The sequence below is a fragment of the Zalophus californianus genome, chromosome 14, assembly GCF_009762305.2.
Source record: "Zalophus californianus isolate mZalCal1 chromosome 14, mZalCal1.pri.v2, whole genome shotgun sequence".
Lineage (NCBI taxonomy): Eukaryota > Metazoa > Chordata > Mammalia > Carnivora > Otariidae > Zalophus > Zalophus californianus.
The window spans coordinates 9,570,650-9,594,885 of NC_045608.1; the positions used below are offsets into that span (position 1 = coordinate 9,570,650).

Genomic DNA, 24,236 nt, shown 5'->3' on the forward strand with positions numbered 1-24,236 from the left:
GGGGTCTTTATATATTGGGGCTGTCTGGAAGAGGCTGCATCTGATTCAGGGATCCAGTGGAATGGGGCAGGGTGGACACCTGAGGCCAGTGGACACATACACAGTGTTGAATTCATGTTTGAGTTTTGCTTATTCTCCTGGTTTCTTAATTTCTATATTAAAGTTGATATTTTATCTACTGACAATTCATGGGAACCTCTCAAAGTACAGGTAACAATACATAAACTTTGAGGTAACTGATCTGTCATGGTTTAAGGAAAGCCTACAGACAGTATATAAATCTATTTATAAATCTGTTGCAACAAAATGATACCAGTAGATCAAATCCCCCAACTATTCAGAGTCTCTATTGCAGTATTTACATTTTATGTAACAATGTGCCTAAAAAAAAACTATTCCTTTTATTCATGATATTTTTCCAAAACAGACACAATCTTTTTTTTTCTTAAAGATTTTACTTATTTGAGAGAGAGAGAATGAGAAACAGAGAGCACAAGAGGGAAGAGGGTCAGGGGAGAAGCAGACTCCCCGTTGAGCAGGGAGCCCGATATGGGACTCGATCTCGGGACTCCAGGATCATGACCTGAGCCAAAGGCAGTCGCTTAACCAACTGAGCCACCCAGGCACCCAAAACAGACACAATCTTTAATCATCTTTATCGTCACGTTAGCTGCTTTTATGACCCATGTCAATGTCTAGTGGTGTTTTACAAAACAACTCAAGCATAAGACAAAACAGTAGGCTACCTTTCCTAAGCACCGTGAGAGCTCTTTTCTTCTCCTTGGATGCTAAGAGCATGAGAGCTGTGTAAGCTTGGAGTCTTGTGTTCTCCTAGCCTAACAAATCCAGCCAGAAAGGATTTTCTGAGAGTAAACAAATAACCTTTTTAAAAAAGAAGAGAGTCACCTTTCTTCTGGTTCAGGGGGCTTTCATCTTCCCTGTCCCTAAATCCCAGGTGCTACTTTCCGGCTGATTGGTCTTAGACATCGGCCTTCACTTCCTCAGGCCTAGGTTTCTGCTTCAGTAAGATGGCCACACAAAGGATGCCTCTCACAGAATGGTTGAGAGATTAAGTTAGGTGACGTGTGTGCCGGTACTGAGTGCACTTCTTGGCATACAGCGGGTGCTCAGATCAACACTGAGATCTAAACTCAACTGTGTCGATGTATCTACGATTGTATGAATCGTATGTTGTTCAGCAATGGTAAGATCTACCGCTACCGAGTCACAATACTGCACTTCCTTTATGCCTATGGCATTCGGACCTATCATATATACGGTCCTTTGCAAACACATTCTACTTCCCCTACTAAACTGAAAATCTCTGGATGTGAGGAGGAGTAAGATTTGGTTGACGTGGCAATCACTACCTTGGGCCCAGTTACGGGTAAGACTGGTAAGGACTTTCTTCCTTTCCTTAGAGCCCCTTTCAAGACCATGGTGGCATTAAAGGCAATCCTGCCGCTTGGATCCTAAGTCAAGGATTCTAGCTTTCTCTCTCTTCTGACTGTATCCTTAGTCCTTAATGTGCAAATGGCTCAGGACAGGCCGACAGGCACATTTGAAGGATGCTGTCCAACCTTGGTGCTTTTTACAGAAGCCTAATTTGACAGTGAAGCTGACACATTCCACCTCTCCTCATTCGTTCATTCATTCATCCTTTCATTCATTCATCCCATCACTGTTGAGTCCTTATGTATGAACTGGTGTACTAGTACTAGGGACATGGTAGAAAATAAGACAAAGTCTATGATCCCATGAAAATGAAAAAAAATTACAAACCTGGCACAAACAGAAAGGTAACTACATGATGTGCCAGGTTGTAATATGTGCGATGGAACAGAATGAAGCAGTGCAAGGGGAACAAGGGTGATGTTAGGGTGGAGTGCTATTTGAAGCCAGTGGTCAGAGAAGGGGAAGAGCAAATCAGGGAGAGGGAAGGCTAAGTGGAAGGGTCCGGAGATGGGAGCACGCTTGGCATGTTTGAAGATCAGCAAGGAGGTCACCATTATCTGGACAGAGTGGGCATTGTGGAGTGGCAGCTGAGGGCTGTGGGTGAAGGCAGGTCACATGAAGACTTGGTAAGGATAGGTAAGGAATTATGTTTCTTTTTTTTTTTTTTAAAGATTTTATTTATTTATTTGAAAGAGAAAGAGAGAGCACATGAGAGGGGGGAGGGTCAGAGGGAGAAGCAGACTCCCTGCTTCTCATCATCAGACATCCCTGATCGATGTGGGACTCGATCCCAGGACTCCAGGATCATGACCTGAGCTGAAAGCAGTCGCTTAACCAACTGAGCCACCCAGGTGCCTCAGGAATTATGTCTCTATTTCAGTGGAGATGGGAAGCACGGAAGGGTTTTAGCAAAGGAGTGACCAGAGCTGAGAAGTACTGAAGGATCACTCCATCTGTCACATGATCCAAGAGCAGGCAGGGGTAGGGCGATGGGCCATTGCATAAGCAGAGAATCCTTAGAGACCTTGTGACGTGCCAAGTGGGAGATGTTGGAAGCTTTTAGGAGGGTGGTTGAAGCGGTAGTGGTGAGAAGAGGCTAGAATCTGGGTATATTGTGAGGTAGAGCTCAAAGGATTTGCTGACAGAGCAGACGTAGAGTGTAAGAGGAAGGCGGCAAAGGAGGACTCCAGTGGCCCTGCCCTGAGCAACTGCAAGCACAGAGTTGCCATTCACTGAGGTGCAGATGAGTGTGGAAAGAGCAGGCGTTGGGACGTGTTTAGCCTGAGATGCCTACTAAACACCCACGTGGGTATGCCAGCTAGGCAGCCAGATGACTGAGTCTGGAATTCAGGAGAGAAGTCAGATGTCTACTTGAGAGCTGCCAGTCTGGAGATGATATCCAAGCCATGGGACCGGCTGCCACTGCCCAGGGAGCAGAGCCAGCAGCTAGAGAAAGGACCAGATACGAGGACTGGGTGAGGACCTAGCTCCAGGGCATTCCATGTATAGGTGTTGATAAGATGAGGACTCAGGAAAGAAGTGGGAGAAGGAGTGGCTGGTATGGTAGGGGTACCACCAGGAGAGAGCATTGTCCTGAAAACCAAGAAAGAAAGCGTTTCTAGAAGAGCCTTACACTACAAAGCCAGTCCATCTGCAAATTCTCTTGGCCCTACCTTCAACATATATCCAGAATGTGACCTCTTCTCACCACCGCCCCCGACCCCCACTCTCCAGTGCACTGCAAGCCATCATCAACTCCCTCTTCTCTTCTCCAACCGCAGAAGTCTCTAACTGGTCTCTCTGCTTCCACTCTGGCTCTCCCGATAGCCTATTTTCCACCCAGTGAGCAGAGTGATTATTTTCAAAGGTAAGTGAGAACATTCCGATCATCTTTTAAGTGTTGCCAGTAGCTCCAAGGTGAGGACCGAGTGTTGATTGTTTGATTTGACAACGGAGAGTTATTCATTGGTATCCTGGAGCAGAGCAGTTTGGATGGATGGGTGGGAATGAAAGCTTATTCTACTGGAGTCAAAATGTAAAGGATGAGCCAAACAAACATCTGTGAGGGTGTTCAATGTCATCGGGATTCAGAGAAATACAGATGATATAGCCACAAAGAGATGTTGCTACACACCCACAAGATTGGCTATACGAAACTGAAAATGCCAAGTATTGCTGTGGAACAGCAGAAGCTCTCTAAACCGCTTCAGAGACGTAAAGTGGCATGCCACTTTGAAATAACACTTTTAATTTTCTAGTTAAATTTTATTTTCTCAAGTACCCTATAACTTAGCTAGAGATTTCTGCTTCTTTGCATCATGTTGCTGGACAATAATGGTCATAAGAAGTACTCTTCATAGTATTCCAAAAGAAAAGAACCCTGTGTTCACAGATGATACAATGATGTTGGGACTGATCCACACAGAGAAAGACAAGTGTAGAACAATGTGGCAGGAAATGAACTATGGTGGCACCCAAAGAGTAAGTGTAAACTTAAATACCACGTGGAACAAAAGAGGCCACACTGCATTTGTATGGATTCACAGGAAGTTAAGAGGTAGAATGGGAAGCACTCCCAAAATGTTAAAGTAAGGTCCTCCAGAAATGCCCTCCTCCATACAAACAGTTACAACACAGGCAAAAAGAGTCAAGGAGAGTGGCGACGGTGGCACAACATTATGAGAGAAAATACTAGTGGATCATATATCTGATGGGGACTAGTACCCAGAAAAAATTGTTTGTTCAATAAAACTGCTGAATCTTGGTAAGAGCAGCGAGCTATGTGAAGTTTTAATTGCCCTAGTCCCATATCCCTCTCCCTCAGGTCCTCACTAGCCTTGAGAAACCACACCATAACAACTAGGGTAGCTGTGAAAACAGGTCGCCTAGCACCTAGTGGAATGGGCAGAACAGTTTAGAGCCTCCTCAAAAGCGCCATGGCCATAGAACTGTTACGAATTTCACGCCTGGCAGTCCCCCAGAAAAATCCCCCTTCACAGGGCTTGCCTTGCCCTAAAAAACTCTCAGAAGAAAACATAAGGGAAAAGTTTCACGGCACTGGATTTGGCAAAGATCCCTCTGATGCATGACACCAAAGACACAGGTAACAAAAATACAGACAAAATGGACTTAACGAAACTTTAAAAATTTTCTGCATCTAAAAACACTCTTGACACAGTAAAAAGGTTACCCACAGAATGGGAGAAAATATTTGCAAATCAAGTGTCTGTCTGATAAGGGATTAATATTCAGAACATACAGAGAACACCCCTACAACTCAACAACAACAAAAGAAACGACCTGATTCAAAAAATGGGCAAAAGACTCGAAGAGACATTTCTGCAAAGAAGATACACAAATGGCCTATGAGCACATAAAAAGATGCTCAACATCACTCATCACGAGGGAAATGCAAGCCACAACTACAGTGAGATACCACCTCCCACCCATGAGGATGGCTACTGTAAAAAAAAAAAAAAAAAAAACCAGAAAATAAGATGTCCTGTGTTGGAGAGGACATGGAGGAAATTGGAACCCATGTGTGCTGCCGGTGGAAATGTAAAATGGTACAGCCGCTGCAGAATACGGTGTCGTGGTTCCTTCAAAAGATCAAAACTAGACTTGCCATATGACCCGGCAATTCCACTTCTGGGTATACACCCCAAAGAACTGAAAGCAGGGTCTTGAAGAGCTGCTTGTATGTCCATGTTCACAGCAGCACTATTCACAATAGCTAAAACACGGAAGCAACCTAAGTGTCCACTGATGGACGACCAATGGATAAGCAAAATGTGGTATATACTTGCAATGAAACACTACTGACCCTCAGAAAGAAAAGAAATCCTGACACGTGCCACAGCACGGATGACCCTTGAGGATATTATGCCAAGTGAAATAAGCCAGTCCCCCAAAGACAAATCTTGTATGATTCCACTCATAGGAGGCACCCAGAGTAGTCACAATCCTAGAGACAGAAAGTAGAATGGAGGTTGCCAGGGGCTGGAGGCAAGCAGGCAATGGGGATTTACAGTTTAATGACCATACAGTTTCAGTTATAAGATGAAAAGGAGTCCTGGAGATCGAGAGTGGTGACGGTGGCACAACATTATAAATGTATTTAATGCCACTGAAGTGTGCACTTAAAAATGGTTACGATGGTAAACTTTATGCTATACGTGTTTCAACTCAATAAAAAAGATTGGAAGGAAAAATGAAATACTTCTCTGCTCTGAGAGAAAACACAGCACTGAGAGAGTGAAAAGACAGCCCACAGGATGGGAGAAAATATTAACAGATCATATATCTGATGGGGACTAGTACCCAGAAAATATTAAGCACTCTTAGAACTCAACCAGAAAAAGACGTCCAATTTTAAAAGGGCACAGGACGGGAATAGACATTTCTCCAAAGAAGAAATAAAAGACCAATAAGAATATGAAAGGATGTGCAATATCATGAATTATCAGAAAAGTGCACATCAAAACGACAAAGAGAGGGACGCCTGGGTGGCTTAGTTGGTTAAGCGACTGCCTTCGGCTCAGGTCATGATCCTGGAATCCCGGGATCGAGTCCCACATCGGGCTCCCTGCTCAGCAAGGAGTCTGCTTCTCCCTCTGACCCTCTTCTCTCTCATGCTTTCTATCTCTCATTCTCTCTCTCTCAAATAAATAAATAAAATCTTTAAAAAAAAACACCTTATTAAAAAAAAAAACTACAAAGAGATACCCTTTTAGATCCACCGGGATTCCGGCTAAAATCGAAAAGACAGGCAGTATCGAATGCCAGTGAGGATATGGAGCAGTTGGAACCCTCGTTCACCCTGGCAGGAATGTAAAATTACGTAGCTGCTCTAGAGAACAGTTGGGCAGTTCCTCAAAAGGCTAATCATAGAGTTAACCCATGACTGAGCAATTCCACTCCCAAGCACCTACCCAAGGGAAATGAAAACATGTGTCCAAGCAAAAACTTGTACTCAAATGTCCACGGCAGTGTTATTCACGATAGCCAAAAAGTGGAAACAACCAAAATGGTCATCCACTGATGGGTTGAAAAAATAAAACATGGCATATTCCTTCATTCAAAAAGAATCTATTATTTGGCCCAAAGGAAATGAAGTTGTGACACATGCTACAACATGGCTCATCCTTGAAAACACGCAAGGTGAAGTAAGTCACAGAAGACGACAACTTGTAGGAGTCCATTGCTATGAAATACCCGGAACAGACAAAGTCCTAGAGCTAGAAAGTACACTAGTGATGGCCAGGGGCTCAGGGAGGCGGGGAATGAAGAGGGACTGCTAATGAATAGGAGGGTTTCCTTTAGAGGGTGAAGAGGATGTTCTAAAATCAACTGCGGTGATGGTTGTATAATTTTCTCAACATACTATATAAACCACTGAACTGGACTCTATTTTTTTAAAGATCTTATTTATTTATTTGACAGAGAGAGAGTACAAGCAGGGGGAATGGCAGGGAGAGGGAGAAGCAGGCTCTCCGCTGAGCAGAGAGCCGGCTTGGGGCTCCATCCCAGGACCCTGGGATCATGACCTGAGCAGTCCTTAATGTGCAGACGCTTAACCAACTGAGCCACCCAGGCGCCCCTGAACTGGACTCTTTAAACAAAGAATATCATGGCCTGTGAGCTGTATCTCAACAACGGTGTTATTAAGAGACAAGTAAAATAAAATTATACAATTACACCGGGATGCATATTCAGGAAGCAAAACAATTTTTTTAAAAAGTGAGAAAGTAGTTCTCGTAAGAGACAGGATCATGACTATCTCTGAAGCAGGAGGATTTGTGATTGGCAATGGCACATGGGTGGCTTCTATGGAGCTAAAACTGTTGATTACTTCATTGGGGTTGTACCTACACAGCGGTTTCCATGTCTCAGTAAAATATACATCACATAAAATTAACCATCTTACCCATTTTTTAAGTGTACAGTTTGGTGTACAGTTTGGTGGCATTAAGTACATTCACACTGTTGTGCTGCCTTCACCACCGTCCATTTCCAGAACTTGTCATCATCCCAAACTGAAACTCTGTACCCATTAGACAATAATAACTCCCCGTTACTCTTTTCCTCAGCTCCTGGTCAACTCTATTCTACTTTTTCTCTCTCTGTGGACTTGACTTTTTGAGGAACCTCATCAAAATGAAATCACAGAGGAGGAGTTAAGATGGCAGAGGAGTAGGGGACCCTAATTTCATCTGGTCCCTGGAATTCAGCTAGATAATTATCAAATTCTGAACACCTGCAAAATCAATCGGAGGTCTGAGAAAAGAATTGCTGCGATTCTACAAATAGAAAAGTGACCACTTTTTGGAAGGTAGGAGGTGTGGAGATGTGAATCCGGGGCAATATATAGGTAGAGAGGGCAGAGGGGAGGGAGCTTGCTAAAGGAGGCTACCTCAAAGTATTACAAGCAAGGGAGCACAAAATCGGAATCTTTAGAGTTCTGCTACAGTGGGGGAACGTCCCTGGCTTAAAGATGCTCAGGTGGCGAAGAAGCGGGGTGGACTCCCACGTCGGACAGCGGACAGCGTGGCCCCAGGATCCCCAGGGTCACTAGAAGAACGGGGTGGGGGGGTGCCGCAGTGCGGCAGAGTTTCCAGGCATCCGAGCCGGGAAGTGGGCTGAAAACAGCAAGCCTAGGAGCCAGCTTTCTGCTCCGTGTTGCCATAAACTGAATTGCTGCATGCTCGCATGACCTGACCGCTCTCTGGGCAGGGGCCAGCAAAAGGCAGAAGCACAGGGAGACCCCCCCTCTCCCTCCCCCGGAGGGAATGGCATGGGTCTGCACCACAGGAGTCTGTAAAGTTTGGAGACTCAAAATTGGGTGGGGTGCCTGAGATAAAAATGCTCGGTCACAGGCCACGTGAACAAAGAGGTTGGTCGGAAACCAGGGAGACAAGAGTGATTCACTGCATTTCTGTGAGGGCTCCCTGAAGAGTGGGGGGTGGGGGGCTAGAGATCGGGGCACCGCCATTTCCATACCCCCCACCCCGTCAGTGCTGAAAACCTTCAGAGAACAAAACAGTACGCAACAAAGCGCAATCTGGAGCTGCTTGCGCTGAGCCCTGCCCCCTGGTAACAGGAGTCCAATACCACCAAGCAAGGACACCTGAGAATCACCGCAACAGACCCCTCCCCCAGAAGACCAGCTGGAACAACTGGCTAGCACCACATTTACCAATCATAGGGAACTGCAAAACTTCAGCTTTTGGGAAAAACAGTATATAGCAATCACGGTTATTTTTTTTAAATCATTATTCTTTAGTCTTTCAGTTTTATTTTTTTCAGGTATTTTCTTATTTTTTTAATTCCTTTTTTGTTCTTATTAAAATGTTTCATGTATACTTTATTTTTATTTCCTTCCATTGTATTTTATTGTATTTTTATTATATATGTTACATATATTATTATAACATATATATTTTATACTTATATGTTATATATACATTTATATAGAAATATATATTTATATATAAAAGTTTTTCATTCTTTCCTATTTTGAGATCTATATGTACACACTGAGATACACACACACACACTATATATATATATGTGTATATATATATATTTACGTAAGTTTTTCTTTTTTTCCTATTTTTGAGATCTAGTTTCTTTTAACAAACAAACCAAAATACACTCAGGATCTAGTTTATTGTTTTGTTCTGTTTTACTTCTTGATTGACTTCTTCTTATTTTTGTTTGTTTCTGTTTACTTCTGGTGAGCTTTGTTTGTATTTTTCTGGTGGTGTTGTTGTTATTTTCGTCTTTTCTCTCTTTCTTCTATTCTTTTCTGGACATGATGATGAGATGGAGAAACTCACCGCAAAAGAACGAACAGGAGGAAGTACTACTCACTGGCAGGGATTTAATCAATATGGATATAAGTAAGATGTCACAACTAGAATTCAAAACAATTATAAAAAATATGCTTGAAAAAAAGCTTAGAAGACACTAGAGAATCCATTACTGTAGAAATAAAAGAGCCAAAATCTAATCAAGTGAAAATTAAAAATGCTATTACTGAGATGCAGTAAAAAAATGGAGGCTCTAACAGCTTGGATAAATGAGGCAGAATAGAGAGTCAGTGATAGATAAGACACAATGATGGAAAACAAGGAAGCTGAGAAAGAGAGAGAAAAACAACTACTGGATGATGAAGGGAGACTTTGAGAAATCAGTGATACCATATGGTGAATTAATATTCGAATAATAGGGGGTCCCAGAAGATGAACGGGGGTGGGGTGCAGAAGGTTTATTTGAACAAATTATAGCTCAGCACTTCCCTAATCTGGGGAAGAAAAGAAGCATTCAAGTCCAGGAGGCACAGAGAAACCCCCTCAAAATCAATAAAAATAGGTCAAGATCTCCACATACAATAGTGAAGCTTGCAAATTTCCGAGATAAAGAGAAAATCCTGAAAGCAGCTCGGGACAGGAGGTCTGTAACCTACAAGGGTAGAAACATAAGGCTGGCAGCAGACCTGTCCACAGAGACCTGGCAGGCCAGAAAGGACTGGCATGATATATTCAATGTGCTAAATGGGAAAAATATGCAGCCAAGAACCCTTTATCCAGCAAGGCTGTCATTCAGACTAGAAGGCAAGATTAAGAGTTTCCAGGACAAACAAAAACTAAAGGAAATCCTGAACACTAAACCAGCCCTGCAAAGAAATAGTAAAGGGGATCCTCTGAGTGAAGAACGAGCCCAAAAGTAACAAAGATCAGGAAGGAACAATCTACAGAAATGGCGATTTTACAGGTAATACAATGGCACTTAGTATCTTTCAATAATTACTCTGAATGTAAATGGACTGAATGCTCCAATCAACAGACACACGGTATCAGACTGGATTAAAAAAAAAACAAGACCCATCGATATGCTGTCTACAAGAGACTCATTTTAGACCCAAAGGCACCTCCAGATTGAAAGTGAGGGGGTAGAGACCCATTTTTCATGCTAACGGGCATCGAAAGAAAGCTGGAGTAGCAATCTTTTCATCAGACAAAGTAGATTTTAAACCAAAGGCTGTAATAAGAGATGAAGAAGGACACTATATCATAATAAAAGGGTCTATCCAACAAGAGGATCCAACAATTGTAAATATTTATGCCCCTAACTTGGGAGCAGCCTGCTATATAAACCAATTAATAACAAAATTAAAGAAACACACATTGATAATAGTACAATAATCACAGGGGACTTTAACACCCTACTCACGGCAATGCACAGATCATCTAAGCAGAAGATCAACAAAGAAACAAGGGCTTTGAGTGACACACTGCACCAGATGGCCTTCACAGACATATTCAGTGCATTTCATCCTAAAGTAACAGAATACACATTCTTCTCAAGTGCACACGGAACATTCTCCAGAACAGATCACACAATGGGTCACAAGTCAGGTCTCAACTGGTACAAAAAGACTGAGATCATACCATGCATGTTTTCAGACCACAATGCTTTAAAACTTGCATTAAGTAATCACAAGAGGAAAGTTGGAAGGAACACAAATACATGGAGGTTAAAGAGCATCCTACGAAAGAATGAATGGGTCAACCAGGAAATTAAAGAACTATTTAAAAAAAATACATGGAAACAAATGAAAACGAAAACACAACAGTTCAGAACTTTTGGGATGCACCAAAGGCAGTCCTAAGAGCAAAGTATATACCGATACAAGCCTTTCTCAAGAAACAAGAAAAGTCTCAAATATATAACCTCACCTTACACCTAAAGGAGCTGGGAAAGGAACAGCAAATAAAGCCTAAATCCAGCAGGAGAAGAGCAATAAGAAGGACTAGAGCAGAAATCAATTACTACAGAAACTAAAAAGACAAAAACAAAAACAGTAGAACAGATGACAGGGAAACTAGGAGCTGGTTCCCTGAAAGAATTAATAAGATCAATAAACCCCCAGCCAGACTTATCAAAAAGAAAAGAGAAAGGACCCAAATAAAATCATGAAGGAAAGAGGAGAGATCACAACCAACACTGAAGAAATACAAACAATTACAAGAGAATATTATGAGCAATTGTATGACAACAAATTAGGCAATCTGGAAGAAATGGATGCATTCCTAGAAACATATCAACTACCAAAATGGAAACAAAAAGAATTAGAAAACGTGAACAGACCCATAACCAGCAAATAAATTGAAGCAGTAATCAAAAACCGAGAGCCAGGGCCAGATGGCCTCCCAGCGGAATTCTACCAAACATTTAAAGAAGAATTAATTCCTGTTCTTCTGAAGCTGTTTCAAAAAATTGAAATGGAAGGAAAACTTCCAAACTCATTCTATGAGGCCAGCATTACCTTGATCCCAAAGCCAGACAAAGACCCCACCAAAAAGGAGAATTACAGAGCAATATCCCTGACAAACAGGGATGCAAAAATTCTCTCCAAGATCCTAGCTAATAGGATCTCAGAGTACATTAAAAGGATTATTCACCATGACCAAGTGGGATTTACTCCTGGGCTGCAAGGGTTCAACATTTATTGACTTTACTGACTTTCAACAATAGCTTTATCGATATATAACTCACACCGGACAGCCACATTGCAGAAGAATGAAATCAGACCTCTTTCTTAAACCATACACAAAATAAACTCAAAATGGATGAAAGACCTAAATGTGAGACAGGAATCCATCAAAATCCTAGAGGGGAACACAGGCAGCAACCTCTCTGACCTCGGCTGCAGCAACTTCTTGCCCGACACGCCTTCAAAGGCAAGGGAAACAAAAGCCAAAATGAACTACTGGGACTTCATCAAGATAAAAAGTTTTGCACAGCAAAGGAAATGGTTGACAAAAGTAAAAGGCAACCTTACAGAATGGGAGAAGATATTTGCAAATGACATATCAGATAAAGGGCTAGTATCCAAAATCTATAAAGAACTTCTCAAACACCCAAAAGACAAAAAAATCTAGTCAACAAATGGGCAGAAGACATGAGTAGATATTTCTCCAAAGAAGACATACAAATGGCTAACAGATATGTGAAAAATGGCTCAACATCACTCAGCATCAGGGAAATACAAATCAAAACCACAATGAGATACCACCTCAGACCAGTCAGAATGGCTAAAATTAACAACTCAGGAAACAACAGATGTTGGCAAGGATGCGGACAAAGGGGAACCCTCTAACACTGTTGGTGGGAATGCAAACTGGTACAGGCACTCTGGAAAACAGTATGGAGCTTCCTCAAAAAGTTAAACACAGAGCTACCCTATGACCCAGCAATTGCACTACTAGGTATTTATCCAAAGGATACAAACGTAGTGATCTCAAGGGGCACATGCACGCCAATGTTTATAGCACCGATGTCCATGACCGAAGTATGGTAAGTATGGAAAGAGCCCAGATGTCCATCAACAGACGAATGGATAAAGAAGATGTGAGATACAGAATGGAATATTACTCAGCCATCAGAAAGAATGAAATCCTGCCATTTGCAATGACTTGGATAGAACTAGAGGGTATTATGCTAAGTGAAAGAAGACAAAGAAAGACAAATATCATATGATTTCACTCATATGTGGAATCGAAGAAACAAAACAGATAAACACAGAGGACGGGAAGGAAAAATAAAATAAGATGGAAACAGAGAGGGAGACAAAACCATAAGAGACTTAACCATCGGAATCAAACTGACGGTTGCTGGAGCGGAGGTAGGTGGGGGGATGGGGTAACTGGGTGATGGCCACTAAGGAAGGTGCTTGATGGGATGAGCACTGGGTGTTATATGCAACTGATGGATCCCTAAATTCTACCTCTGAAACTAATAATACACCATTTGTTAAATTGCGTGTAAATAAAAAATTTAAAAAAATAAATAAAAATATTTGTCCTTTTGTGCCTGGCTCAGCTTCCCTCTTTTTAATAATTCAGTGTAAAATAAATTTCTGTTTTATGCATGTAATGTGTTTGTGCTGTGATTCAAAGTTAAACATTTCAGAAAAGAAAAAAGTAGTGATGCAAACTGGAACAAGAATGTTTATACACTCTTTCAAAGGGTTTCATTATGAAACAGAGAAGAGAAACTGGATGCGACTGGAGAATGATACGGGCTGAGAAGGACGGTTTCATAAAGGTGAGATATTACAGCATATAATGAGACTGGATCTAATGGACAAACAGATGTTTAAGATGGAAAAGGGAGAAGGGACAACTGGAAAAGCAAACAAAGTCCACGAGAAATTGAAAGGGAAGGAGACTCCGCATACAAGCAGAGGGACTGGCCTTAGATTGGAGCATGGACAACTTATCCACTATAGTAGGAGGAAAATCTAGATACACGTGGGCTCACCTGGCACCTACATGTGGAAGTACTCTTTGGATTGCTTCTATTTTTCTCAGCCAAAGGTGGGGCCGGAAGAAATCATGAGAGTGAACTGCTGGCTAAAGGTTAAATGTAAGAAGAGGTACATATTGAGATCACAAATGTGCCATTAGTCAGCATGGTTATGGGTTTTCCTGAAGACATTTTTAGCCATTCAGGGCAGGCATCGAGCAAGTACAAACAACACACAACAGATGAGACATCACAGGACTCATAACCTGGGAGTCATTTATTCACTTGATAAATAATTCTTGTTCATCTACTCTTGGACAAGCACTCTTCTAGACCTGAGGGTATAAAGAGGAACAGACAGAAGTGGTCACCGAACACATGGAGGCCGTATTCTAACACAGGAGAGACTTTTAGGATACCTAGTTTACAACAGGCATAATCTTAGCATACCAGTATGTCAGGGATATCCTGAGAAGGGTGTGGGCCTGGACTCACCCACCAACGTGCCCATGATACTCACGCCTAAGAGGAGGCCGCTCTATTGGCAGCCCCTACACACGTTTGGGCAGTTTTATAAACAGAACTTGGGAAAACGAACTTTGATGATGTTAAAACAGGGGTATTGACCCTGGCCCCATGAGTCACCAGCCCACTTGGGTCTATCTTGTGGCCATTTGCCTTATCTAACAGACTGGCCCGTGAGATGTGCGTATCACTATAATGCCATCCAGGGATAAAGAACAATCTGAGTTATGATGTCCATGTGTTACAGAGCAAGAGTTTCAAAGGAGGGGAAGTGAGCAACAGAGTGTGCCCTCCGAAGATGTCTAAGCCCCCTGGCCTGGAACACTTGGAGTTAGCCAAGCAACGGACGACAGGAGGGGTGGGGGTGGGGCATTCCGTGTGGCACAGTTGAGAAGGCATGGAGGTTTTGTTTCCACTCTCAAGGTAGGGTCTTGCCTTTTAGCGTTTGCAGTCCTTCATGATTACATCAGTCCATCATGCCAAAAGGCCCTTAGCCAAGGAACACTGAAGCTGATGCTGTGGAAGGAAGTCACATAGAAAGGACGCTATCTGAAGGATAACAGATCAGAAAGACTGGAAAGGCCACAGCCAGAGGCTATGCCTCTCACAGCCAGGCAGTTGCCACCCTTTATGCAGCCAGCATAGATCTGGAGCTAATGCCTGAGGGTCTCTGTGTCAGGGAGAGCTGCTGCTGATGGACAGAGGCCACACACCGTCGACCGATTCACGATGGCCACGTCAGTGGCAGCTCCTTTGAGACACTCTGCCTCCTCCTTGTCTTCTCTACAGAAATACCAAGTGGTTACCTATGAGGCTGGCAGAGTGCTTCAGACTTGGGCTCCCCAAGTGTCCCCGAGGCGGGCACCAGTAGTGCCAGGACCTCCGTGTGTCAGGCTGGGGATCATGCTGGTCTTGGTACTGATTTTCCTGCCAAGCTTGTACTGTGACCCTGGATCTGTATATTACTCTTCTTATGAAACAGTCATCCCCAAGGGTCTGACAGTCAAGGGAAGGGAAGACCCAGGGGAAAAGGCATCCTATATGCTATTAATGCAGGGCCAGAAACAGGTGATTCACCTGAAGGTGAAGGGAGACTATTTTGTGAATAACTTCCCAGTCTTCAGCTACCACAATGGTGTCCTGGGGCAAGAAACGCCTTTCATCTCGCATGACTGTCACTATGAAGGCTACATAGAAGGAGTCCCAGGTTCTTTTGTTTCCCTCAACACCTGTTCAGGCCTCAGGGGCATCCTGATTAAGGAGGGGAAACCCTATGGCATTGAGCCCATGGACACTTCAAAACGGTTTGAACATGTACTGTACACCATGGCACACCAAGCTCGAGTCTCCTGTAGTGTCACCTCCAAAGGCAGCCAAGTGGTGTCCACCAGCCGGCAACAAGGGAGCAGGAAGCCTCGAAGTCTACAGGCACTGTCCTCCTTTTGGTCACACACCAAGTATGTGGAGATGTTTGTCGTGGTCAACAACCAGCGGTTCCAAATGTGGGGCAGTAACGTCAATGAGACAGTCCAGAGAGTAATGGACATCACTGCTCTGGCCAACATCTTCAGTCGGGAAATAAACACCGAGGTGGTGCTGGCTGGAATGGAGATTTGGACCGAGGGGGACCTCATAGAAGTCCCAGCGGACTTGCGAGTTACACTCAGGAATTTCAATAGCTGGAGACAGGAGCAGCTCCTCCATCGTGTGAAGCACGATGTTGCCCACATGATCGTGGGACATCATCCTGAAGAGGACGTGGGACAGGCATTTCTCAATGGTGCCTGTTCAAGAGGCTTTGCAGCAGCTGTTGAAGCCTTCCATCATGAAGATGTCCTCCTGTTTGCAGCGCTCATGGTCCATGAGCTTGGGCACAACTTGGGTATTCAGCACGACCACTCGGCCTGCATTTGTAAAGATAAACGCTTTTGCCTCATGCATGAAAATATCACTAAAGACAGTGGCTTCAGCAACTGCAGCTCTGACCACTTCTATCAGTTCCTGCGGGAACACAAAGGGGCCTGCCTATTTAACAAGCCTCGGCCCAAAGGTCGCCTGCATAGGCAAGCCACGTGTGGGAATGGTGTGTTGGACTACAATGAGGAGTGTGACTGTGGACCTGACTGTGGTAATAACCCATGCTGTGACCAAACATGTAGGCTGAAGGAGCATGCACAGTGTAGTGATGGACTATGCTGTTTTAATTGCCAGTTGAGACATAAGGGCTTCATGTGTCGTTCTGCTTTTGGAGAGTGTGACCTCCCAGAGTATTGTGATGGTACTTCTAGAGAATGCCCCAGAGACCACTATAAGCAAGATGGTACATCGTGTGATATAATTCACTATTGTTTCATGGGCCGGTGTAAGAACCCTGATATTCAGTGCATGGATCTATATGGGGCCCATGCAATGTCTGCCCCAGAAGACTGTTATATTTCTATGAACACCAAAGGGACCCGGTTTGGCAACTGTGGCTGTCCTACTGCTTCTGTCCCAAGATATGTTAAGTGTTTTGATGAGAATATATTTTGTGGGAAACTTGTATGTACAAATATTACACAGGTACCACCAATCAAACCCCACCATACTCTGATTCAGGTAGCTCACAAAGATGACTGGTGCTGGAGCATGGATGTCTATAACATTACTGATATCCCTGATGACGGAGATGTGGACACTGGCACCCTTTGTGCCCCACACAAAGTCTGCGTGAATTACTCCTGCATTGATCATGCTGTGCTCAAGTATGACTGTGAACCAAAAGAAATGTGTAATGGGAGAGGCGTTTGCAACGATTTAAGGCACTGCCATTGTGAGGAGGGCTATGCCCCCCCTGACTGTAAACTTCCAGGAAATGGGGGTAGTGTGGACAGTGGTCCCCCAGGCAAGCCAGATGATGGAAATCCAAGTGAATATGAAAGGAGAAGTCTTAGTTTTGATCGTGGTAATTCTGGCAGAGGTGGTGAGAAACAGGATGAAAGCAAAAGGCTTGGCAAGATAGTGTACATATTTCCCTTATTTCTTGTAGCATTATTTTTAAGTCTGATTATTGGTGCCAGTGTTGGAGCTGGAAAGGAGATATCACAGTGCTCACAAGAGGCTCTAGAAGAAACTGAAGAAGAAGCTGTGCAAGGAAAGGAAGTAGGCAGAGTGGACGAAGAAGTAGAGGGAAAGAAATGAGTAGTGACAAGAAGAAGTCTAATGTAGCAAATACCCGAAACACTGAGTGGAACAGAGGTTCTGTGGAGGAAACACGGAGTGCATGATCATGGCAGCAGTGGCCCTAACAGGGACTCTGCGGTCTGTAGAAATGTGCAACTGTGGAAGGAGAGCTTTTCTTCTTCAGTGTAGTCATTGATTATGTATACATACTAAAATCATTTATAAAAATAATATTTTCCTTATCACCAAAAAAATAAACTTTTCTCATGAAACATTCAGCTTAATATCTTGTCTTAGTAGGTCCAATTTTGAGTTACCTTTTAGGAAATGTCATCTTTCATCTACTTTGTTGGATGTACAGAATTCTATGTACGTATATCTATGGGGGTCCAGGTTTTTCACCCCACTTAAATTTACACATTATGTTAGGAAAATTGTGTCTATGTTTGTTGTTCTAATTGCTCTGTGAAGTGTATCCATGAAATGAAAAGATTTTAAATTAAAAAGTAAATATCTGTTTTCAAACAAGTATCACTTTAGGCTTTATGTGGCCTATTACCCGGCTCTCCTTCCATTTTGCAGTTCTCTTGAAGGGGCTCCATTTAATTCAGGGTGGTATGATCACCCTGGTTCAGTGTGAAAGGGCCGGGGTGGGCAACCTGGCCAAGACGTGGACTAGTGCTCATTTTACTTTCTTCTATTTTCTACTTAGTTGATTCTATTTAACTCTCAATTCTTTATTAAGTTAATATACTGTTGAGGGACTGTCCAAAGTACCAGAGCTTTGGAGCGTAATTATAAAGACAGCACAAGTACCTATATAATAACATGACCCATTTGGAACAAGATGCTGCGGTAAACACTTTACGTTCGTTGTCTTAATTTTATTCTCCCATCTGTCCTATGAGATCTCCCATCTTCTACATGAGGAAACAGACCCCAAAGAGTTCTGCTCTAGAGCTAGTAACCTTTGTCCTGCCCAAGGTATGATTGAATCTACATTCCCCACTGCCTCATGAGCCCTTCCTTCAGTAAAAAAAAAGTGACCAGAAAGATAATCAATATGTCCTTTAAGTGCCCAAATAACGGCTTCCTCCTCAGTGACTCTAACGAAACAAAAGCCTTACAGATGGATGCCTTACTGCTATCATGAACTTGACACACAGTGTAGTCATTACTGATGAAAGTGCCTTTGCCCCTATTACATCCTGACATCATGGAATGGCAGGTTTATCTTATTCAGCTCTGAGGTCCCAGCTCATTGTGGCTGCTCAGTAAATATTGGCCAAGTGAAGGACTTAACAAGAGCCAACCTTAAAATAGGAAGGTAATTTCTATGGATGTCACTTGCCAAAACCTTGCTCGGGTGCAGTGTTGTTACAGGTTGAGTGTTCTGCGTCTCAGGAAGTTCCTGAGCATCAGTCCCTAACGATATATTTGCTGAGTCCCTCTCCTAACTGCCTGACCTACATGAACAGAAGAGAACAGAAAAAAAGAACAATAAGACCTGACTTCTGCCTTTAAGAAGCTTGTATTAATTACTTTTGCTGGAACAAAACTAAACTTCAGGGCAAAATCCAAACTCAGGACTTCAGTTATGTAAGATTCCAGGTCATGAGATTTACTGGTAACCAAATCTCAAAGTGTTTTATGCCAGAAGGTCAGGATGCATGGTGAAAAGAAACAATTAGATGGTAGTCAGCTGAGAGCTGTGATGATAAAGGTAAAACTGGGTAAGTGAAGGCCTCTGCATGTAAACTTGTGATTAGAGACTTTTGAAAAAGATGTGGAGGATTTCTGCTGAGAAGCACTTCAGTGGAGAACAGGAGGGATGACCTTCCTAACTGCACATGTGATGGTGATTATGCTAAAAGCTAAAAAGCATCACATAGTTTTACTAGCTTCTCAAGTATAAGGGAATCATAATTTAGGTAGGGGGTAATTATGCTTAGCTAATTTAATGGCATTCTTTAAAGACCAAAAGTCAGATAGATAATTGGGAATCAACCAATAAATAGGTTTTAAAAATAAAACTTATTTAAAACTTCACAAAAGGGGTGCCTGGGTGGCTGAGTCAGTTAAGCGTCTGCCTTTGGCTCAGGTCATGATCTCGGGGTCCTGAGATAGAGCCCAGTGTCAGACTCCCTGCTCAGTGGGGAGTCTGCTTCTCCCTCTCCCTCTTCCCCTCCCTGCCACACCTCCCCACACTCATGCTCTCTCTCAAGTAAGTAAATAAAATCTTTAAAACAACAAATACTTCAAAATATTTGACAACAAAATTCATAAAAATTTAGCAAATATGCAAGTTGGAAGTTTAGAATAGACTTATTTTTAATTTTTAGTTGTTGTCCTTATGATTGCAAGACAAAGTTGAAGGCAGTAAACAAAGGTCAGGACAGGCTATTTGATTGAACTTCCTCTGAAAAAGTGATAGAAAATTGGACGTACTCATAAACTGTCAAGTAAATCTTAAAATGTGTGGAAACCCCAAGTCCCAGGAACTGGTTGAGTTCTTTAGCATATGCTATGGAAGGGAGGGGACCAATTTTAATGTGCGCAAAAGAGGGAGGTAGGGTAAGTTGGGTTCGAGGTTCAGCGTTCTGAATTCGTGTGATTGCTTCTACAAAACACTCTTTCACCTGATTCCTTCCCCCCTCTTATATTTGGGGGATTCTGAGGTGTGCTTGCTTACACGTTCCAATGATCTATGTGGGTAGTCACTCATGACCCAGCCAGTTGCAACCCCAACAGATTCTGACAATGACTCCTTGCCATCCTTTACCCCGCTTCCCGGAGTGGCTGTTGTGCTCTCTCTGCTCCCTAAGGCTGGTGGAGACCCAGGCCCTTTCCTTACTTTCCCAAAGCACAGCCAAGTCCAGGCTCTAGACTTTTATCCAGACTTAGAGGGAACAAAGGGAAACTACAATGTGGAAAAGAAAGCATTTGGGAGTGGCCAATATTAATGTTCTTGGAGTCCAAAGGTCATGCCCCTCTCTGGGAGACTTGGATAGGTCCTCTCTTTCCTTGGACGTCCCCAACCTGACATCTTTCCTTGTCCATGTAGGAGTACTTTGGAATATCCTCAAAACTTGGAGCCAAGACACCAACCTCCCCTCTGGGGCTCAGTTGAAGGAAAAATAAAAGATTTACATTAAACACGGGTGACATTATCAACCTTGCAGGGATGCAATTCTGCACTAACTAAAGTTTTGCACTAGTCTGCAAAATTTCTTGACACTGTATTAAAAATTAAAATAAAAACTTCCAGTGTTTACAAACTTAACTTCAGAACAGAATTGTGGTGTTTCCTTTGGGCAAACATGCTCACTGAAATGTTTTCTCAAAACCAAGAGCAGACTTCCTCCAAGAATGTTTGCAAAATGCTGACCCTTTAAAATTAATATTCCCCCTGCTTCTGGACATTAAGCTGTAAAACTTTTTGGACCAGGGAAGAATAAGGGGGAAGAAAGGTCCAATACCACCTTTGTTATTTAATAAAATCATGGCAGTCTTACCTAAGCAGGTCATGCTGTAATGAAATATATGAGGATAATGAAGGCCATGGATTAGTTTGTGAAGGACAAAGCCATGGTGACTCTTCTCACAGTTAGAAAACTATTTTCTAGGGCGCCTGGGTGGCTCAGTTGGTTAAGCGACTGCCTTCAGCTCGGGTCATGATCCTGGAGTCCCAGGATCGAGTCCCACATCGGGCTCCCTGCTCGGCGGGGAGTCTGCTTCTCCCTCTGACCCTCTTCCCTCTCGTGCTCTCTATCTCTCATTCTCTCTCTCTCAAATAAATAAATAAAATCTTTAAAAAAAAAAAAAGAAAACTATTTTCTAAATATTTACAAAGGAATCATCAGAGGTGGAATCATGACTGAACAAGTGTTTGCAAACCAATGCCCATTTTACTGCTGGAAACTACTAATCGGGCTCTCTAATGACCTTCCCAAGGTTCTCCAGACACTGATCTTGTCACCACAGTCTGGAGTTCAGGAACATCCACTGCTCTCTCATTATCCAGAGCAGAAGATGTAAACTTGGTGTGGCATTAAAGGACTCTGACCACTAGGTTCTCCGGTCTGCTTCCAGCCATTGTCTCCTATGACTTTTGAAAACAAGCATGTCCTCATTCCTCATATCAGTTTGTCTGACAGGAAAGGACCTGTGTCCTCACTACATGACGTGGCCACTTCCCACTCTGGGTTTTTGATCCCACCAAATGATCTTATCTTCCCTCTCCTTACTTGGTTCAACCCTCACAGCTCTGGGAAGGCTCTTGAAACTGCTCCAACATACCTTTCTCTACCTTTTTAAAGGAAACATGGGTTCTCTTTGAGGATACTCATGGAGAGAACCTATAGGGCAGTCAGTCTGAAACAGACCATCAAGTGATTGTTTTCTACAGAACAAGGGAGTATCCATCCATCCTTGTCCTTGAGTGAAATCTCCAACTACTACTTTGAGAGCGAGAAATGTATTTACTCACGCAACACGATCTCAGAATCTCAAATTCTGGAGCTACTCATGTGTTAGTAGAGAAATGGAAAGAAAGCATCGCAAGACACAAAAGGAGTGAGCTCCAAAGCCACAACATTTCTCCTAGTAATGCATTTTCAGTCACCTAATAATCATGAGCTGAGTGTGAGTGCAGACTATTTCCCCCAATGAAAAACAGAAATAAAAAAGGCACAGTGTCAGCACCAGGGGACAGGAGAGAAGACTCACCCTCATGCCATCCACTGACCCCTTATAAACCCAAAACCTTCCTTTATGAATCCACAGTTAAGTTAGGTCATCAGAAAAATAGAGAAATGTAAACAAGACGCCAAATAAAGCAAAGGCTACCAATTAGTTCTATGCTTTGTAAAAATGAGAACGGACCCCAACATTGAGGTAACTGATATGTTATGGTTTAAAGAAAGCTTACAGGTGGGAATCTCTTTATAAAACTATTGCAACAAAATGATACCAGTACATCAGATCCTCCAACTATTCAGAATCTCTATTGCAGTATTTACATTTTATGTAACAATGCGCCTAAAAAAAAGAAACTATTCCTTTTATTCATGATTTTTTTTCCGAACAGACACAATCTTCAATCATCTTTATTGTCACGTTAGCTGCTTTTATGACCCATGTCAACGTCTAGTGGTGTTTTACAAAACAACTCAAGCATAAGAGAAAACAGTAGGCTACCTTTCCTAAGCACCGTGAGAGCTCTTTTCTTCTCCTTGGATGCTAAGAGCATGAGAGCTGTGTAAGCTTGGGAGTCTTGTGTTCTCCTAGCCTAACAAATCCAGCCAGAAAGGATTTTCTGAGAGTAAACAAATAACCTTTTTAAAAAGAAGAGAGTCACCTTTCTTCTGGTTCAGGGGGCTTTCATCTTCCCTGTCCCTAAATCCCAGGTGCTACTTTCTGGCTGTTTGGTCTTAGACATCGACCTTCACTTCCTCAGGCCTAGGTTTCTGCTCCAGTAAGATGGCCACACAAAGGATGCCTCTCACAGAATGGTTGAGAGATTAAGTTAGGTGACGTGTGTGCCGGTACTGAGTGCACTTCTTGGCATACAGCGGGTGCTCAGATCAACACTGAGAAGATCTAAACTCAACTGTGTCGATGTATCTACGATTGTATGAATCGTATGTTGTTCAGCAATGGTAAGATCTACCGCTACCGAGTCACAATACTGCACTTCCTTTATGCCTATGGCATTCGGACCTATCATATATACGGTCCTTTGCAAACACATTCTACTTCCCCTACTAAACTGAAAATCTCTGGATGTGAGGAGGAGTAAGATTTGGTTGACGTGGCAATCACTACCTTGGGCCCAGTTACGGGTAAGACTGGTAAGGACTTTCTTCCTTTCCTTAGAGCCCCTTTCAAGACCATGGTGGCATTAAAGGCAATCCTGCCGCTTGGATCCTAAGTCAAGGATTCTAGCTTTCTCTCTCTTCTGACTGTATCCTTAGTCCTTAATGTGCAAATGGCTCAGGACAGGCCGACAGGCACATTTGAAGGATGCTGTCCAACCTTGGTGCTTTTTACAGAAGCCTAATTTGACAGTGAAGCTGACACATTCCACCTCTCCTCATTCGTTCATTCATTCATCCTTTCATTCATTCATCCCATCACTGTTGAGTCCTTATGTATGAACTGGTGTACTAGTACTAGGGACATGGTAGAAAATAAGACAAAGTCTATGATCCCATGAAAATGAAAAAAAATTACAAACCTGGCACAAACAGAAAGGTAACTACATGATGTGCCAGGTTGTAATATGTGCGATGGAACAGAATGAAGCAGTGCAAGGGGAACAAGGGTGATGTTAGGGTGGAGTGCTATTTGAAGCCAGTGGTCAGAGAAGGGGAAGAGCAAATCAGGGAGAGGGAAGGCTAAGTGGAAGGGTCCGGAGATGGGAGCACGCTTGGCATGTTTGAAGATCAGCAAGGAGGTCACCATTATCTGGACAGAGTGGGCATTGTGGAGTGGCAGCTGAGGGCTGTGGGTGAAGGCAGGTCACATGAAGACTTGGTAAGGATAGGTAAGGAATTATGTTTCTTTTTTTTTTTTTAAAGATTTTATTTATTTATTTGAAAGAGAAAGAGAGAGCACATGAGAGGGGGGAGGGTCAGAGGGAGAAGCAGACTCCCTGCTTCTCATCATCAGACATCCCTGATCGATGTGGGACTCGATCCCAGGACTCCAGGATCATGACCTGAGCTGAAAGCAGTCGCTTAACCAACTGAGCCACCCAGGTGCCTCAGGAATTATGTCTC

The 24,236-nt window shown here is 43.0% G+C and overlaps 2 protein-coding genes across 2 annotated transcripts in view; one reads left to right on the plus strand and one right to left on the minus strand.

Moving 5' to 3' along the window:
- The window catches only part of TMEM116 (transmembrane protein 116), a 181,490-nt gene that overhangs the window by 18,743 nt on the left and 138,511 nt on the right, over positions 1 to 24,236 (minus strand). The window lies entirely within an intron of this gene.
- Positions 14,076 to 17,738, plus strand: LOC118356286 (disintegrin and metalloproteinase domain-containing protein 1a-like). The gene has a single exon (XM_035724017.1). It carries the CDS (start codon positions 15,022 to 15,024, stop codon positions 17,470 to 17,472), a length of 2,451 nt encoding a protein of 816 aa, XP_035579910.1. The 5' UTR covers positions 14,076 to 15,021; the 3' UTR covers positions 17,473 to 17,738.

Coding starts and splice junctions, on each gene's coding strand:
- LOC118356286 (XM_035724017.1), top strand. CDS start 15,022: ATGGCCACGTCAGTGGCAGCTCCTTTGAGACACTCTGCCTCCTCCTTG.